We start from the raw sequence: 19,685 nt of genomic DNA on the forward strand, positions 1-19,685 counted from the left end.
CATTCATCAGAAAGGATGGATGTAAACATGGTCAGTGTTAGTTTGCTGCAACTTGCAGCTGTTGTATTCCCATTTTACAAGTCTTTATTTATCTTTATCTCACTGGAGAACCTTGTAGCTTCTGCTGGAAGTATGAACGGAGGGAGAACAAATATGTCCTGACAACTTTCAGTTTATAGTTTAATTATTGAGCAAGTGAAGAGACACAGTGTCTCCAGTAGATTCACTCATCAAGCAAATAGACACAGACACACTGACACAGACTAACAGTGGGAAATGGCATGATCAAGAAGATAATAAATCCATATCTGATTTACTGTAAGGTAAAATACAATCATGTTCTCATCATCACACCCAGTCGGCTCGAATTAGGAGAAACAGAGCATAATCAAATTGTAATGATAACTGTCCATTACATAAAGCTAAGACAGACATATTTAGCACTCATTGTAAAAATTCTAGTCATAAATCCTTTGTTAAGTGTTATTCAATGAGTGCATCATATGTAATTTCCTATAAAAACTAGCAGATTAATTGCACAAAGAGGATGTAAATAAAAAATAACATTTAACTGCAGGAAGACAAAAGAAGTTACTTCATGAGAACCAGTCATGTGTAAACATAATGCACACTCAAGAACAGACCTCAAAGAACATTTTCTTCATTCAACTTTTACAATCAAAGTGGGTAAAATAATAGTAATTTTGGTGAACTCCAGTCAGCAAAGGTCACACAAAGCACCATCTCTCAATGTGGATGAAAGTTAGCAGGCTAAATCTGGTACAGTGCAGTAACATTTTGTGTTAAATATGGTCCCTTTCCAAATAAATAAAAATAAAAATAAATTAAGTCTGTAAACAGAGCCGGAACTTGTGAAGAGAAAGATCCATGGAGGTCCACAACAGTTTCCATTTTTAATTTTAAAATGGAAAAGGGCCCCATTCCTGTAAGGAGCAATGGAGGTTATAAATACATACATTTATATTCCACAGCAAAAGAATTATTTCACCATAAAAAAAGAAAAACATCATGCATACATAAGTAAAAGAAAGCAGTAAACATAAAATGTATAACAAAACACTCTAATGATAGCTGATCTTAAAAATAATAAGAAATGTAACTAATGTGAAAAATGCAACGGAGATTTTTGGAACATCCTTGTACAGTTTTTTTCTTTTCTTTCTTTTTTTTATTATATAGCCTATTATAAGGTGCCTATAGTTTGTACCTACAGTATTTTGCTTTAAATGGGTAACTGTATTGTGTATGATATAGATTTTACATTATTTTACAGTATAATTGTGCTGTTTATGTAAAATTAAAGTCTTTTTTTACCACAGTAAGTAACTTAATTAATATGACTTACTATAGCTAGCATTTTAACTTTTTTTTTTCCTGGTGACAATAACTATAATTTTAATTAGCATTCGAAACTATAAGCCAAACGTCAATATGTGCGGATTATTGCAAAGTGAATATATACAACAAAACCTGAATGTTATTAAATTATGCATCAAATTCTATAACACAATAAAAATCGTATCATCGTCGTAATCGTATCATCCCGTATCATTATTGCCATTTAACATAAGGTGCAATAGGAAAATAAATTACATTGTAGGCTATGCCTAATACTTAATAAATAAAACGTAAGTTTGTCAGTCGCCCATTTTAAATAAACAAAGTCAGAGCAGAGGAAGGTCATTCGCACTGATAAGTGTGCTGTGTTGGGACGGTTTGCATAGTGCATTAGAAACAGCTGTAACAGCTTCTTTCAGTTACATGTGATTGAATCCGCCGAAGCAGTCTCTGTCCATGTGAACTATCCGCGAAGGCACGAGCCGTTTGTCTTCGTCGCGTTGTTGTGACCATCTGGGGTCCAGAAGAGCACATAGTAGATGGCTAAGAAGAAAGCTGCGATTGAGACACACAGAAAGTAAGCGATGCCCATCGCCACTTTCACCCAGATCTTCGTGGCTCTGTTCGCGTGTTTCACCCTCTGGTCTCCGGGGTAACTCGGTCTCCGCTCCGCTCCTCCGTTGGTCCTGACGGTGCTGACGGGTTTGTCTCCTTTCATTCTGAGATGACGGATATTCCTGATACTTCCAGCGGTCGGTGTGTGTTTCTCGGAGGCTTTGAGAGGTCTGCTGCGAATCCCCTGATTCAGGTGACTGGATTCCTGCACTTCTGATCAGAGTGTTCCTGCACCATCAGTGTGTTTCATGCCTCAGAGATGCACACTAGTTTTAATTGAACGCTGGGCGGAGTTTGCTTTTCTCCACCATTATTGGGCTTCATCTCTTATGAAACAAATTCTTCTATATTATGCAGATAAAATGCTATAAGGAAATATATTTTATTGTGCATATTATTATAAGACTCGGAATTACCAAGTTTTGTAAAGAAAATTATTAAAATGAGATATGACATTTTATTTTTATATTGAGTACTAAAATAAATTTGTGAATTATTTAATCATTTGATTTTCAACAAGTTAATATGGAAAATGGTTAGTAGTTTTAATAGGAAAACGGTGAAAAAAAGAGTGCTTTAGTAAAACTTGCTTAAAGGGATAGTTCGCCTAAAAATGAAAATTCTGTCATTAATTACTCACCCTCATGTTGCTCTAAACCCGGAATTCCTTTGTTTATATTCAGAACACAAATGAAGATATTTTTGATGAAATCTGAAAGCTTTCTGATCCTGAAAGATAGCGATGCAACTGACACGTTCAGGCCCAGAAAGGTTGTTTTGTGATCGTTATAGTTGTCGATGTGACTTAAGTGTTTAGGCCGTGATTTTTTGTAGATTTGAGATTTTTTTTTGTGCACAAAGAAAGCAAAAATAACTTTATTCAACAATTTCATCTCTTCCGTGTTAGTCGCGAGAGTACGATGCAAGCGCTGCGCCTTGTTTACAAGCAGAAGACAACGCAACTGTACATAAAATCTTTATAAACATGTCTGAAGATTTCGACAGAGAGGATGACTTGCAATTTTTTGCCCAGCTTTACTTACTTTGAACCATTATTTGAACTGAAATTATATGTTGGTTTTATGTGTGAGTTCTAGCTCCTGCGTCAGCAGCATCAAACACATGCTTCGTAAATAATACCTTGTGGCAAAAAAACAAACAAAAAAAAACTTGCATATTTTAAAAGAATGTAAATATACTGTGAAATTGTCTTGAACAATTAAGTAATCAATTACCTTATGCAAAGAAAATTTATAAAAAATATATAAAAAAAATCAGTATACCAGTAACATTAAAATTTGCTTATTGGAAGAAACAAAGTGCATGATTACCCTGGTCTTACAACAACATCACGAGCCAAATATGAAATAATACATAAGGCAAAGATGTCATTTATTTGATATGACAGCTTACAAAGTACAGAAACTGATGCATTGCTTGCTTACTGTTCACACATCATAATACTTTGATAAAAGCAACCAAGAGATATCTCCAGTAAGCTTAAAAAAGAAATAGATGTCATTTATGATATATAGAGTAAGGTTATGCATGTAGTCTTAGAAGAAAACTTTGAAGGAAAATCCTACAAACACTCATGCTACGTGCACTTCTGAAAAGCCAAACCAAACCTCCTACATGAGGCAAACCAAATTATATATCTATATTTTCTACCCAAACAGGAAGACATTTCATCTGCAGGGAGATGCAGTGGGTACGATAAATCACAAATGTCATGATTCTTTCTGCTCCGTGAGCTAAATTGAAAAACAGGGATATACAATGCACATGTGAAGAGAGAGCAAGCACTCACACGAAAGCATTGGAATGTCTGTCAGTCTAAAAGACATATACATATTGCAAGTTTTCAAGCTCCTCCTCAGTCCATTCAAATTCAGGAACACACACAAATACACCTTGGATAAATGCATAAGATTACTAAACAAACATGATGCATGAACAAAACGTTAAAAAATGGTCAATAAACCAATATTAGATTTGATAGCAATTAGGTACACAATCGTTGCTGCCCCAATTGTCTAGTTTACCTCATTCAAACTCTTTACTATTTACCTTGCTTTTATCTTTGGTCAGTGAGCACATAATGTCTAGGGCACCAATCATTTCTAGCAAAAAAAAAAAAAAAAAAAAAAATCCACAGCTCATATTCATGAATATAATATTAAAATGTCATAGTTTCAAAAGTAGCCCTGATTTAAAAAAAAAAAAAAAAAAAAAAAAAAAAAAAAAAAAAAAAAGTAATGCCCTAGTTTACAACGGAATTGCAAAAAAGTAAAGCATGCCAGTCTTAGAAATAAACACACCTTAATATATTCCTTATTGACCTTCAAAGCTAAATTTAAGCTCAGATATCATATATCAGAGTGCTGTTGTGACAAAATGTAGTGTCCTTGTGGCCTAGGGTGGTTTAAACAACTTTGGGGAACAGACACTTCCACTGCTCCATCATAAAAAAAAATATATATATTCTTATGGTTTGAGTATAACATGCTTTACAGATTAATCCCAGGGTAAACTTAAGAAAAGAACAGCAGCTTAGCTCGACAACAGCATAGAGTCCCAACCAATGAGGAATAATTAAACAATACAGCGAGTTGTTTGGATGAAGCATTGCCAGGGATCCAAAGATGCCCCCTCGACCTCTTTAATTTACAGTCAACAGTCATCCATTACCCCTGATGTCTTCTCTTTCCTCCGCTTACCTCCAATTCCAGTTTGTGAAGCACTAGTTCACCTGCAGTTAGTCCTCAGCCTGTTGACATATATAAAGCAGTCAGGATGAAAAGATCAACAGGAAAACACCCAGTATGAGTGATAAACTGTAAACCACCATTTCAGTTGCTTTGTTTGACAAAGAAATAAGCACACAATACAATGCTTCATAATAGTGTCTCCTAATGTGAAACTCGAAGACAAAAAGTACATTTAATTTTTTCGAAGGGTTTCATTACTGCTTTGATCTGAAAGTTGACTCCAGCTTCCTCATAAAAGCATTTTTAGCAATAAAAAAAACGTTTTCTGGATGTTTCTTCCTGGTAAACAGGCTAAACGTAGCAGAGTAATCAAATTAACGGAAATATAAGAATCTTGTTATTGAGCCATTAGAGCTTGTGTTTAATATTTCCAGTGGACAATGGAAATCTGAATTAGGGAACTGGCAAGAAATAACATCCACTCATTAGTTGCTAATGAGCAGTTAGTCGCATAATAAACTGGTATGATGTAATGGCAATAAGCAGGAGCAGGTGGAGAAGGACAGTGATCCCAAATGACTGAGTGACAGGGTTGGGCCTTTGGCAATGGAGTGGATACGACGTCAAACATTTACGAAACACAAAACACTAAGGAGTGCTTTCTAAATTCAAACTGGCTCAAAGGGAATGGGAGACATTCAAAAGTAACAAGAAGCACAACATTTATTCGCCATTCAACAGTGTAAACTACAAATTCATCACTTGTATAAGTAAAACTCCTACAGCGACAGAATACTTTGTACAGAATAAGGTGCAGTCACATCAGTGATATTTCGGCAAAATTTCACAGGAACTAAAGGTCCATTGTCTGTTGTCAACAGTGGAGTGATGTATGTATTTTCTTAATCAAACCAAGCAGCTTTGCTTTGGTCAACATGGCAAATTTGCATGACCAACTTAAAACTATTGTGCAATCTGTGGGGAAATACATCGCCTTCACATTAAATTCCAGATTGCATGAATTCCTACTGAAATGACTGGATTTGCCGGTGAAAATTTGCTGAACGTCGAATGTGACCGCACCTCAAAAGGGCAATAAAAAAAGCAGAGAATTCAAAATTCAGACTTTAAAAAAAAAAAAAAAAAAAAAAGATCAGATTAAAGGCCACCATTTTAATTTTTCTTTCATAATGTTTGGCTAGGCTTGTTTTAAGTTTAGATTTTCCTTTGCTTTGTAACTGAATCTGACACTGGGTTCTTATTTCTTGTAATCAAAGAATTTCCATAACATTTCCAGTTGTTCGTGATTACTGGATAAGGAATCTTAAAAATCATTTTACCGATATTACTGTGGCTTATTTAAGCCACCATATACCCATCCAAACATGTCACGTGTCAAATCTTTTATTCAAAATGAGTAAAAAGACTTAACTCTAGCTGATGAAACAATTTCAATCAGTGCATAACTAGAAGATTAAGCACAAATTTCCATGATTTTTTAAATTTTCTGGTATTTCCAGGTTTTCTTAAACTGCAGGAACCCTGACCATTATGAAGGACTTTTTTTTTTTAATCTATGCGAATAAACAATGGGTTTTATTTGCGAAAACTAACCTCATTACGTTTCAGCTATCTATCAGCTATGTTTCCATCCAAAGATGTGAATTTGACTTATGCGCAAAACTGGAACATAACAAAACATTTGCAAATAAAGCACCGTTTCCATCCAACGAGTCAAAGAGAATAAAATTGTCACTTCCTGATAAACTGACACTAAATATCAATCAGAAAAGTAGGAGAAGCCACTAAATATAATAATTTTCAAATATGATAAATAACTTCCGCCTCAAAGCAAGAAGACAAAACACAATAAACGCTGTCATTGCTTTCGGAGGTGGATGCCTGCTGTTACACAGACTTTGATGACAGACTTTGCTCAGGCATTTCAAAACATTTCAGATGCTTTGGAATTAGATCGGTACGCTGGTTAGTCAAGTTTTCTTGTCCAATTGTGCAAAGTCACATGACTTTTTTGATGCGCATGAGGGAATTTATTCGGTAAATGTGTTCCATTGTAGTTTACGCACATTTTTTTTCATAGCAGATCAAAAGTGTATCCTACTCAATTGTGCGCATAAGTTTTTTTAATGCACATTTTTAGAATTTATCCACATCTTAGCCTTTCCATCCAGCGTTTTTTTAATGCGATATTCCAAAATGCACATAAAAATAGGTGGATGGAAACATAGCTATCTGAACTCTGGTGTACATTCATTCTGTGTGGCTTGATAAATGTTTTATGAATTTTGAACTTTTTTGCACTCTGGTGAACTTGATATATTCATCATACAGTCTCTGGAACCACATTAGGTTTACCCTGTGTAATTCATCTCTGCACGTTGCTGTGGGAGAAAAGCCAAACAGCTTTCCCCTCAATGATAATGATCCTAAACAGCAATCAAATGGGATCCTGTTGGGATGATGTTATAGATCACGTTCAGTCCACACACACACATATATATATGCTTTTGCAAAAATGGAATAAAAATCAAACCAACACTTATTTGCTCAAGCATTTTGTGACATGCATGTAAGGGGAAAAAGCCAAAACCCACATCCAAACATGTCACCCAGGGAAAGGTGTGAAATCAAAATGGTGCATGAGTGACAATGAGAGGGATCCAGGAGCACAGTAAACGTGGGATATTATTCGTGCTGGAGGAGGTGTGCAAGGTTCACAGTGGAGAATGACATTGAAGCTGCAGACAGAAGCAGTCAGTCCCAGAGGAGGGGAAGACTGTCAAAGCCTGAGGAGCTGCATTCCCATTTGTCAAAGACGATAGAGACAAGCCCAATAGCAGACGCCATCTCATGCCATGAGACAGATGGACACGGGAACATAAAGGAGACATGAGTGTAGTGAACAGGGAGGGAGAGACAGAGAGACCAGAAAGACTGAAGGGCGCGGAGAAAAGGGGAGGACGTTGGTTAGTCGTTAGAAGTCAGCTGAAGTAAGGGACCTCTTTCGAAAAGCCACAGTCTCAAAGCTGGTAATAAGAACAGCACCTGAGGACGGCTGATCTGAAGAATCCACTGCTATATCCTCCACAACCTTCGTTTCAGGCTGACTCTGATCCGGCTCTACAATAGGGGCGTCGCTTTCCTCTGAATAAGAGGATGAACAGGATATGCAGGAGAGGACAATTAATGGTTCATTTGGAGGAAACCATAATTCAAACTTTGTGTATTAATAAATTGTTTTGACTTACTGCTCTGGTTGGCGCTGTCTGGGGTGGGCGGCACTATGGGATCTGCTGTGTCATGGCTGCTCGAGGTGGTTGTGTCGGCAGATTCAGCTGGTACAGTCTCCTTTGGTGTTTCACAGGAAGCAGACACCACCACTGAATGTGAAAAGACAATTAAGATTCACTACTAAGATACCAAAGTTTTTCATCTAATATTTATTTTTCACACATACATCACACATGCATGAAATTGACTGCCATACTAAGTGGCTCCATTAGGGGGCAACACTAACAGCTGGGTTGTTGCTTGCAAAAAGTAGTAGAAGTAGTAAGAATCAGAAAAAGGAAATAAAAACTACGGAAGCTGAAGTATAATGGTGTGTGTACACCAAAATTGAAGCGAGTATTCCATAGCCTTAGCACTCTAGATTACTCGTGGGATGTTTGTTGTGTCACTCGCATGAATAAAGACATCATGTAATGCTCTACTCAATTTTATGATACAACCGGACATGAAAATAGCTTTTCTCTAATTGGCTTACACAACAACACGTCATGCAAATTTTCCACTCGAGTTAGAATTATTCAACTTGCACAGTTATCGTGCGTAATCGCATCACTCGATGTGAATTCACGTTTATTAACGTCTTTGCATTGACTTTGTATGTAACATGTTTGCGCAAATAATTAATTTAGCTTTTGGTGTGCACACACACCATAAATTGAAATGATAGAATGCTTAACCATGTGTGAGATGTAATGGCAGATAGAAAATGAAGCACACCCCAGACCTTGCTAAGTGTCTTAAAGCACCGCTAAAAAGAGAAACTGTGAAGTACTAAATAAAGACCATAATTATTCCACCTGTAGATGTAATTTCTTTGCTTTCTGGTTCTTCTGGCTGGCTGGGGGTGGTCGTCATGTTATGTTCAGCCGGGTTGCTCTTGGGTTGAGCTGGACTGCTTTCAGTACTGCTGGGCCTCAGAGGGCTCTCACCCAGACTGCTCTTAGGAGAAAGCATCTCCATTTCTTCACCCCAGTCTGTTACTGGCTGGTGGCCGTCCAGTGGTGAGAAAGGGCTGAGGGGTTTAGGTCCCTCTGGTGTACTGAGCGTCTCCTGTGGGGAAGGGATGTGGACTTTGGGTCTTGTGGTACGCTGTTCTTTTGGGCTGGGAGTAGATGGTGCAGGAGAGATAGGGGTCTTTTCTGTTGGTTTAGCATCTTTTGAGTCTTCCTCGCCATCTGCTTTTTCATCCACTTCCACACCTTCCTCTTCACCATCGCTAGCATCTTCCCACTCATCATCATCCTCTTCACCAAGCCCTCCTTCATCAGTCTTCTGCACAGCAGGAGAAAGTCAGAAACAATTGAAACACAGACTAATTGAAATCAACCTTCATTCATAAGGCTCTTCAAAAGAACTCTTAGTACCATGATACTCAGTACCTAATGAGTGTTTTTAGGCCTTTTACCTTGTCTGACAACGGAGCCTTGAGGGTGTCATCCTTGTTCTTGTCTTCCTTCTCTTTGACCTTCTCTTCATCCTTCTCCTTTTCTTGCTCCTCCTTTCTTCCTTTCTCCTCTTCATTTTCTCCTTCCCACCGATTATCATGCATGCTTTAGGAAGGAAGCATGCTGGTCAATGAACATTAATTCATCAAATGTAGTCTAGAATGATAATTTCTCAACCTAATGCCACTTGCTCCAAATAGCAATTGCAGGTCCCACCTGGTATTAAGATGCACAGAGCGCCACCTACTCGCTGTTGCTCACCTAACACGTGATCGTTCTGAGACACAATGTGAGAACACACCTAAACAAGCAATTTAAATGTTGCTGTTTTGTACCAAACACACAAATGTACTCCTTACACTTATCATTTGCTTCCTTTCCTGCTAACCCCAGTAACATATGCTCACCTCCTTCAGATGCATTTGAAATGAATGTTAATACCAGGTGGAAATAATAATGCATCTGACTACTTGTGTAGTCATGTTTTAATAGGACATCAACACGGGAAAGAAGAAATGGTCTAGTTAAGCCATAATAAGACTGCTAGGACACTGATGGCCCTTAAGGAGCAGACTGGACCCCCCTGCTCTAGGAGCAATGTTGGTGTGGATAATTTTCCACAGTGCAAAGGACTATTGCATACCTGTAGCTTTTGCCTTGACCGCGACCCTTCCCTCGTCCACGGCCTCCCTGTCTGGGTTTGCCCTGTCCCATGAAGTCCCCAAAGGTTGGTGTCTTAGGCGGCCTCTTGCTGTCTTCTGCATAAGAGAGATTACAGCAATATTTATCTTTGAAGGGTGATGTGGGGCTGAGCAAGACCTTGGAAAACAATTCTGCATTTGAAATCTGTGGTGGAGAGAGATGACCCTGGGCTCAAAGTAACAGATGGCCCCTCTATGCATCACTCTTCAGGATGAGAGGAAGAGAATGGATGAGAAAAACATGCAAATGTGCCCTTGATTTGACAGCACCGTAATGAGACTTGACATGAACGTTGTGAGGTAGATACTGTGTTTGTGAAGCACTCAAAGCCAAGACATCAGCGAATGAGCATGTGTCAAAAGCTGCAAGACTTTCTTTGATGCAAAAGCGGTACTTAGGTTTGTTATGAGTGACAGCTTTTGAAAATCAATATTCTAGAGAAAAACTTAATGTAAAAATCACAATGTTAAGAAAAAGAGTGATGTTAGTTAGAGGACTGTGCCTTAGCAGGGGAAGGTCGTTTGAGTATAAGCCAACTGGAACTTTGCTACAATACTGAACATAACAGAACACTTCTCACAGTGCAGATCTAAAAATGATAACATTGTTTTTGATTAGGACATTTAGTTTTGCTGGATTGTACTCAGAAGTACCCAAATGAAAGCACCAAAGTGAAACGTGCTGATGTCCTCATTTAAACCATCCCAGAGGATGCAGGGCCTCTTTTTTACGACAAATGTTGAAAGTTTCAGACCAGTTCTGTGACAAAAATACGATTTATATTTATATTTATACATTTTTTAGTTTCTGATATTGGGATGAGTTAAAAATGAAATCAGTTGCCTTTAAAGTAAACTACAGGCTTTGAAGCTTCTCCTGTCTATTCATTTGCAAATGAAACATCTCCACAAATCACAAGACCTTTTTTTCTACACTATTTAAGATATTTTATGGTTTTAAAATCTATGAATGAATTTGAGAAGTTAATGCTTTTTTGATCCACAAATACCTGGACGGAAAACGAATGGTGATGTTAAAAGAACATTAAGATGAAGAATGGTTTACAGACTTATTTACCACTAATTAGCCTAAACTAGAGTGTCCAGAGGCCTGTTGCACAAAACTGGCTTCGTTTTTAACCCATGTAAGTTTGCATTTAGTTTGAGCAAACTCTGAGTTTTCAGGCTCAAGAAGGATTTAGATTTTGTCAGCTTAAGAGTTTGTTCAACTAGTTTCATGCAACAGGCCACAGAAATATTTTTCTTTGTTTACAGTTGCTGCTAGTATTGCTTTTACTGTCAGTTTTTAAGGAGTTATGGTCCTTGCACACTGAGTCTGTGATTTTTTCGTATTCGTCATCCTTTCCTATCAAAATGCTATTTCTATATGGATGTGTAAACGTGATTGACACAATGTGAGGTCGTATTTAATTTTTAACGTGCCAAAATTTCGAATGAGAATTTCGAACTCAGTGTGCAAAGACCTTTTTTTAAAAGGTCACTTAAGTCAAGAATGCAAGGTGTTGCCGGGTGCATGTTTTCTGCAAAATGACCGGGAAGCAAGTTTGAAATAATGGCTGGTCAACTGGCAGAAAGCAATGATGAGGAAATGTTTTCTCAGCTATTCAGTGAACTGCATTTTAGACAATAGATAATTCAATCAGACACACACACTCCCCACTGTATCTTATTATGGAGGAGTGGAAAGCAATTAGAAACTATCAGCTCAGGAACAGCTGTTGGCTTGCACTCAGACTAGGGCCAATGTGAAGCAGGGCAAAGAGCCACACACACACACACACACACACAGTCCCATGTCTTAAGCTGACCTGAAGGTCCACTGCGTTGCTGTACATGGGCATTGCGCCCCCTAGCTGCTGAGAAACCACAGCACAGAACATCACCAAAGGGCCACAAACACAAGTTTCACAAAGCAGAAATGTAATAAATGTCTATAAACGTGTACCTGTAACTACTCTATGCTTTAGTTGGGAGTATTATAGTCTATTGGCCGGTTGTATGATGTACTGTAAAACTGCAGGGTGACATTCATGTTTTGTGTAGAACAGGTGTCAGGTGGTCACTGTAATGGGTGTGGAAGTATTTGTGTGCGATTTACCTCTCCTGTTGCTTTGTTCTTGTGTGCCCTCTCCAGCCACAGCGGGGTCCTCCTTGAACCTGTGAAAATGCCACAGGGTCACTGGTCATCTCATTCTCACTCTGTAAGCATGAATTACTCCTAGACACTGAGTATTTATCTGCCTCTCTTTTTAACACTCGGACAGGAACAAAATTGTTACAGCTGACATTAAAGGGATAATTCATCTAAAAATAAAAATTCTGTCAACATTTGTGTCATTCATGATACTGTTCTGATGAACACAAAAAGAGAAATGTACTGGCCTCTCTTTGCCATATAGTGAATGTGCAGTATTTATGTTTACTTTTGTGTTCTATAGAAGAAATTAAATCATATGGGATTTGAACCAAATGAGAGTGAGCAAAAGGACAGAATAAATTTTTTTATGAACTAGCCCTTTAAGGATTCCATAGCTATATGGCATAATCTTGTCACAAAAGTGAGCATTTATGTCTTTGATACTCACATTGTATCCGTTTTCTGGGCATCCCACTCTCGTCTCCACTGTCCAGTGGCATTACGGTGACGAGCCAGTCGTTCTTCATCAATCTGCTCTCGCTCCTTTTTCCAGTGGAGATACTCGGCTCTTTCTCGACCAGTCATGGACAGAGTCATATCCACTGAGCCTTTACCACTTGGCCTACGATTCTGTTATTAGATTAAAAAGGGTGAATGAAAGTTTGAAAGTATGAAAAATATTGCTGGTCTTTACCAATACACTACCATTGAAAGGTGTGGGGTTGGTATGATTTTAACAGTAAAATAAGTCAAATTGTGAAATATTACTACAATTTAAAATACCCAATTTCTAATTTAATATAATTTAAAACATAATTTATTCCTATGCTGGCAAAGCTGCATTTCAGCAGCCATTACTCCAGTCTTCATAGTCAAATTATCCTTCAGAAATCATTTTAATGTGTTCATTTGGTGCTTAAAAACATTTCTTACCATTATCAATGTTAAACACAGTTCTGCTTTTTGTGGAAACTTTGAGACTTTTTTTTTTAGGATTATATGAAAAAATGTTAAATATCAGGAATTATTTGAAATATGAAATCAAACAAGTCTATCTGCTAAGTACCGTCCATTCTTTCTCAACCTCTGCACCAGTCTTCACATTGTCAAAGTCAACACCACCCCAATTGCGCACATGTCGGCGACTTCCCTCTTTGCGGTCAGTTTCTGGTATCGGCCCACTACGCCGTGGGTCATCAAGGAAGTTTCTGATGGGTTTCTTCTCTCCATCAGCCTGCAAAAAATAAATGTCAAGTGTGTATGTGCAGATGTATCACATTGGAACTGGAATGATACAATAAAAAGAGAAAGTTGGGTTGACCAAAACATACCCTTTGACCTCTTTCATATTCAGCAATCTTTTCCATCTCTTCATTCATCTTCTCTATGTTCTGCCTTCTTTTTTCCTCCCACTCCTGAGAAATTGGATATCAATTATAATGCTAGTGTTTAAAAACTAAATCTGTGTTGCTGTTTCAAAGAAAATCTAAAACATTAAAAAAATATTATGAATACTACCTGTCATTGCTTGCGAAAATGTGAGTACTTGCGTTGTCCAATCTATAAAGATTGTGTCTGTCAATTATAGGACAGGAAGATCTAAATCTTATCACTGCATCTAAACCAACAACATGTTTATTAGATCCTGTACCCACTAAATTACTGAAAGAGTTGTTACCTGTAGCAGAAGAACCGCTTTCTCAATATTATTAACTCATCGTTATCTTTAGGTCACGTCCCAAAACCATTCAAGCCGGTGGTTATTAAGCCTCTTATTAAAAAACCACATCTAGATCCTAGTGAACTGGCAAATTACAGACCCATTTCAAATCTATCATTTATGTCTAAAATTTTAGGAAAAGTTGTGTCTGCTCAATTGTGCTCCTTCCTGCAAAAAATTATATCTTTGAAGAAATTCTTTGAAGGCCCCACCATAGCATAGAAACTGCACTTGTTAAAATTACAAATGACTTGCTTCTTGCGTCAGACCAAGGCTGCATCTCATTGCTAGTTTTACTTGACCTTAGTGCTGCGTTCAACACTATAGATCATGACATACTCATAGATCGATTACAAATCTATACAGGTATTCAAGGGCAGGTGGTTTAGGTGGCAAGATGGTTTAGATCCCACCTTTCTGATCGCTATCACTTTGTCTATTTAAATAGGGAATCATCTTAATTAAATCCAGTAAAGTATGGAGAGCCACAAGGATCTGTCCTAGGCCCTCTGCTATTTTCAATATACATGTTGCCCCTTGGTAATACTATTAGAAAATACGGGATTAGTTTCCGTTGTTATGCTGTTGATACTCAACTGTATATTTCAACAAGACCAGATGAAACTCCTAAATTATCTAAGCTAACAGAGTGTGGTAAAAAAAAATGTTTTATCCTATTAAATTTGGATAAGACAGTGATATTACTTATTGTACCAAAAACACTACACAGAATTTCTTGGATTACAGTTTGCTTCTAGACGAATGTACTGTTACTTCCTCTAGTCAAAAAATTTGGGTGTTATATTAGACAGCAACTTGTCTTTTGAAAATCATACTTCCCATGTTACAAAAACAGCATTCTTCCATCTTAGAAACATTGCTAAGTTACAGAACATGCTACCTGTTTCTGATGCAAAAAACCTAGCTCATGCATTCATGAACTCTAGACTGGACTATTGTAATGCACTGCTAGGTGGTTGCACTGCATCTTCAATAAACAAGCTACAGGTAGTCCAAAATGCAGCGGCTAGAGTCCTTACCAGGTCAAGAAAATATGATCATATTACCCCAATTTAACATTCTCTGCACTGGCTTCCTATTAGGTTCCGTACCAGTTACAAAATATTACTACTTACATTTAAGGCCCGAAATGGTTTAGCTCCTGTGTACCTAACTAGCCTTCTACCACACTACAATCATCCTGCTCCCTAAAGTTGCAAAACTCTGTACTCTTGGTAGTACCTAGAATAGCATAGTCCACTAAAGGAGGTAGAGCTTTTTCTGGAACTCTGGAATAGCCTTCCTGATAACGTTCGGCGTTCAGACACACTCTCTCTGTTTAAATCTAGATTAAAGACACATGAATGTTTTGTCTTACAAAGATACAACAGGCTTGAAGAAGCACTGCTGTGTACAAATAACTCATTATGCAGACAACGGCAATGTGGGACTTGTGTTTTTTCTTTCTGTACATTTTGTGTCATACACACCTACAAATGACTTTGTAAGTAAATTAATGTACCACAACTATATTCTACAATATCTCAATTACAAAATGAATAAAAAAGGTTACTGGTGACTGTCAATAGTGACCTTTGATTTCCTGTCCGAGCCTGATCCTCCTTGAGTTCCACCTCCACCTCTTCCTCCTCCTCTCCGCCCTCCTCTAGAGGAGCGTTCACCTCGAGCTGGACCCTCTCCACCTTCATCATCCTGAGGCTGCCTTTCCGACCATGGTTCACCTTTGTTTGAACGAGGCTCTCTTCTTCCACCGCGGTGGCCACCTCTGCTCATCCGACCTGATCCAGTTCTGGGTGGGGGGCTCTCACCATGAAGCCGACCAGACTCTTCTTCTTCTGGGCCCTGGTCACCACGATGAGCAGCTGGTTTCCTGTCATTCACAACACGCTTTTCCTAGAAAGGAAATATGAAGTTTAAGAGGTTTTTAGTCCAAGAGTAAAAATTAAACATTTTATGACAATTCTATTCAGTCAAGTTCATAAGACCAATGTAATTTAAGTATAGAGTATTTATTCATCTTAGTATAGAGTATTTAATTTATTAGTCTATTTTTATATTTTCAGTTTCCATTTTAGTTTAAAGTTTAGAAATTTGATGTGCTTTTATCATTTTTATTAGTTTAATTATTAATATTTAGCTTCTTTATTTTTATTACAGTTTAAGTAGTAATTTTAAGTACGTAAACTTATTTTATTTCATTCTGTTCCCAAGGCAACATTTGCACATTTTTTATTTTTAAGTTCAAGACAAGTATATGTTTTTCTTCATATAAATAAACAAGAAACATCTTTAATAGTTTTGGTTAACAATAATAACACTGCATTAGACATGTTACCATACCTAATTTTTTAAAACTGGAAATCACATTCTTTAAAGGAAATCAAATTCTTTAAATCTGTCTATTTCAACAAGTATATTTGAAGAAAATGCCCTCACTTTGCAGTTACTGGAAGGCATGACCTTCACATACCACGATAGGAGGGTCTATCACAGCTGTGCGGGCCATCTGTGATCCACTGAAACTCTACAGGTATTGATTAAAATGCTCTACAGCTTGTCTCATCCTTCCCCAGGTGGGAAATTAAAATCCTCAGAGCTGTGAGGAATAGGAGTGCTAATTAACTTCTACATGCTCTTGTTCTATATTGGAGCTGATGCAAATCATTAGCAGTCTGAGATGATTCAAAATCAAACTTGAGTTAAGAAACATAGTATATACTTATTAATATTAGAACAAAAGTATCTAACAAACCATGGACTCTATGGCTGTGAAGACAACTATAACTGTTATTTGTAAGGGTGTGCAATATGTATTGTCTATGATAAAATTACTAGCAGTTTTATTTCCAGTTATTTATATTTCAGTATTTAAGATCTCATTGCATTATGTATGTAATTACAATTCCACCTCTGAGCTGCATTAAACAGTCTGTGAAAGTATATTGAAATGTCACTTCAGATGCAGCTTCCATGCCACCATTGCATTGCAAACTAGAATTTTGTTGACACTGATTTTATTTACATGGTAACAGCCCTATAGCGTCTTATTATCCTAATGGAATATATAAATTAAATATAATAATCTGACATAATAGATGATGCACACTGCACACATTTAATAAGGTTAGGAGGAAACAATATCTTATAAAAGGTAAAAATGACCCAGTAAAACAATTAAAACTTTATTTCTAAAAGGTTTCTGCATAAGAGAGACCACACCTGATATTTAAGACACTCCATTTTTTGCAGAACCAATTATGATAGTGGAGTATTATGGTAAAAGGCCATTCTATGATAATATTCTGCCATCTGTCTTTACCCCAGCAGGTTTGGACAAGTCAACTGTCACTGTAAAGTTTTCCTTTTCCGTCTTTCTCCGTTCGGACTCAGGCTCATGAGGGCGGGGTTTGCGAGTTGTTGTCACAGCGATGCCCTCCTGTTCAGCCTTTTTCTTATCTTCCTGTATTTCCTGGTGACACAAGAGAAGACAAGCAAGCTGAATGAATTAATAAAACTGACCAAGATAATAACCTTGAATCTGAACATCTCAAGGACTGAATCCCTGTACAATGAATAATACTTTAAGTCAAATTAAATAATCACTAGCGATACACCAAATAAACAATCTGGCAGAGTGGCAGCAGCGGATCAGATTTCGGCACTCAAATTCACCTGATATCTCTTGACCAAAGCCTCATTCTTCTTCCGTAGAGCTTCAATTCTTTTGTCCAGCTCTGCGTCTTTCTCCTCCTTAGTCTTTAGATCCACCACAGTAGACTGACCAGGAGAGAAAAAGAGAGACAGGTGAAAAAAAAAAAAAAAAAAAAAAACTGATTATATTAGTTTAAACACATTTGGTCTACATGTTGAACAAATTTAGACCAGATCTGGACTCTTGGTCTGGGAACAATTGGTCTAGCAATGCTAAATGATAATATTTAACATAAAATGAACACCATTCCCCATACAAGGTATCTAAAATGTACAATATATATATATATATATGGACCCCCCAGTTTTTTCATCTTGACATGAATCCTAACAGATTGATGATAGCAAGCCTCACCATAGCTGGAAGCCTGTCCTAAAGCAAAAGGTGGAGAGCTGAAGAAATCCCTGAACCTAAACGAGAGGAGACAAGAATGCAGTGAGAAAAACATTTTTCCTCCTCATGCTTGAACACACGACCAGAACTATTCAAATCACACAATAGGAGAGGTTGCCATCATCATAAACCCTCTTATGAACACAGACTATATAAAGCCCTGCATAAGCGTATTAGTGAGAACACAACTCTATGAACACGCGAGCCGAACGTTTGAATACATCACCAGAGCGTGTTTACAATAAATTATTTCTCTTAAACGAGTGTGAGGACTATTAACGTTACTATGTATCAATTTCATCAAAGAAGCTGCCAAGAGTCTTTGAGCCCAATTCACGAGACGAGCTCACGTAGCTTTTTGATTTGTTAAGTGAAACAAAAAGACAGTTCAAATGAAATATATACATTCAATGAATGTCTGTGAAATACAGACAAATATTATTAAATGTTTCAAAGCTTTAAAACTTAACTGTTTTACCTCTGGCAAGTGCAGCGCCCCTAAATGTGGCTTGTAAGGTGCACTCGATCAACGGAGACCAACTATTACTCAATCTACTTCCGTTGACAACAGCTTCCACTTCCGGAACGGTTGTGAGCATCAAAGTAGACTGAATTTCAAAATAAAAGTCATTTAGTTTGGGATTTGACAAATTGTATTTGCCACACACCGCTTGTACGTTCAAAGAGAAAACAATTAAAAAACAAAACAAAAGAAAGGGAATAATTAAGTCAATCAATCTACACTTTCAAAGACTTAATAATAAAATTCTCACAAATAGTCTAACAATATAAAATCAGATCATGGTGCATTGTATTTTTTAGGCTTAAAGCACCATCTGCTGGACACCACTGGGGTGCCAACTTCACGGAGGTGTAAGACCTCTATCTGATCTATCTGCCTGTCTACTCTAGAATGAGTCCACTAAAATTACTGCACCTCTCAGTTTCACCAGACAGTTCACAATAAGCTGTCTGGATGTCTTCCTTGATTTTCGATGTTTGTTTTTATAGGTATGTCTGGTTGTCTTTCTCAAGCACAAGGTCAAAGACTCCTTCAATGCTGTACCTTAAAATAAAATAATGGCTTGTACAAATATACAGTTATATAGATTATGCGTAATAATATTTTCTAGTAGCCTAGTTGTGTATAAATCTAAAGCATGCCCTTATATGTAAATGTATTCACAGAGTAGTATGTTTAAATGCAGTCATTTTATATATTAACAAAGCTCTAAGTAAAACAAGAAAAAAATTATATATATATATATATATATATATATATATATATATATATATATATATATATATATATATATATATATATATATATATATATATATATATATATATATATCTCCCATTTTCCCACCATCCTTCAACAGTCAAAACAAAACCACAATAGCTACCATATTATCAAAACTACTGTAATACAGACGCTGGAATTCAATGAAAAAAAGAAATAAAATATACATTTCGTAAATAAAGATGCGCGTGATGATACAATGTTAAATGCTTTTCCTTACTATGTTTACTAACTT

The 19,685-nt window shown here is 37.1% G+C and overlaps 1 protein-coding gene across 7 annotated transcripts; it reads right to left on the reverse strand.

The window, feature by feature from the left end:
• Window positions 1–4,203: 4,203 nt before the first annotated feature.
• On the reverse strand, window positions 4,204–18,764 carry ccdc9 (coiled-coil domain containing 9). Of its 7 annotated transcripts, none has more exons than XM_042739617.1 (16): window positions 18,626–18,762; window positions 18,109–18,164; window positions 17,715–17,819; window positions 17,362–17,511; window positions 15,615–15,935; window positions 13,633–13,716; window positions 13,368–13,535; window positions 12,750–12,931; window positions 12,263–12,321; window positions 11,973–12,020; window positions 10,086–10,200; window positions 9,403–9,547; window positions 8,795–9,269; window positions 7,955–8,086; window positions 7,752–7,850; window positions 4,204–4,744 (listed from the first exon to the last, which is right to left on the reverse strand). In XM_042739617.1, exons 2-16 carry the CDS (start codon window positions 18,109–18,111, stop codon window positions 4,740–4,742), a joined length of 2,091 nt encoding a protein of 696 aa, XP_042595551.1. In that variant the 5' UTR covers window positions 18,112–18,164; window positions 18,626–18,762; the 3' UTR covers window positions 4,204–4,739. The 7 variants fall into 7 exon arrangements, with proteins under 7 accessions (XP_042595551.1, XP_042595547.1, XP_042595552.1 ...); XM_042739613.1 differs by lacking the exon at window positions 4,204–4,744 and adding an exon at window positions 7,031–7,155; XM_042739618.1 differs by lacking the exon at window positions 4,204–4,744 and adding an exon at window positions 7,118–7,155 and having other exon boundaries at window positions 8,816–9,269; window positions 18,626–18,764.
• Between the last annotated feature and the right edge of the window lie 921 nt (window positions 18,765–19,685).

The sequence above is a fragment of the Cyprinus carpio genome, chromosome B15 (genome assembly GCF_018340385.1).
Source record: "Cyprinus carpio isolate SPL01 chromosome B15, ASM1834038v1, whole genome shotgun sequence".
In the NCBI taxonomy this organism is placed as follows: Eukaryota; Metazoa; Chordata; class Actinopteri; order Cypriniformes; family Cyprinidae; genus Cyprinus; species Cyprinus carpio.

Bases quoted from the DNA above. Each gene is read 5' to 3' on its own strand.
- ccdc9 (XM_042739613.1), bottom strand. The intron at 15,936-17,361 runs GTAAAGACAGAT...TTTCCTTTCTAG, and splicing joins ACTTGTCCAAACCTGCTGGG to GAAAAGCGTGTTGTGAATGA. The intron at 12,932-13,367 runs GTACTTAGCAGA...ATCTAATAACAG, and splicing joins AGGTTGAGAAAGAATGGACG to AATCGTAGGCCAAGTGGTAA.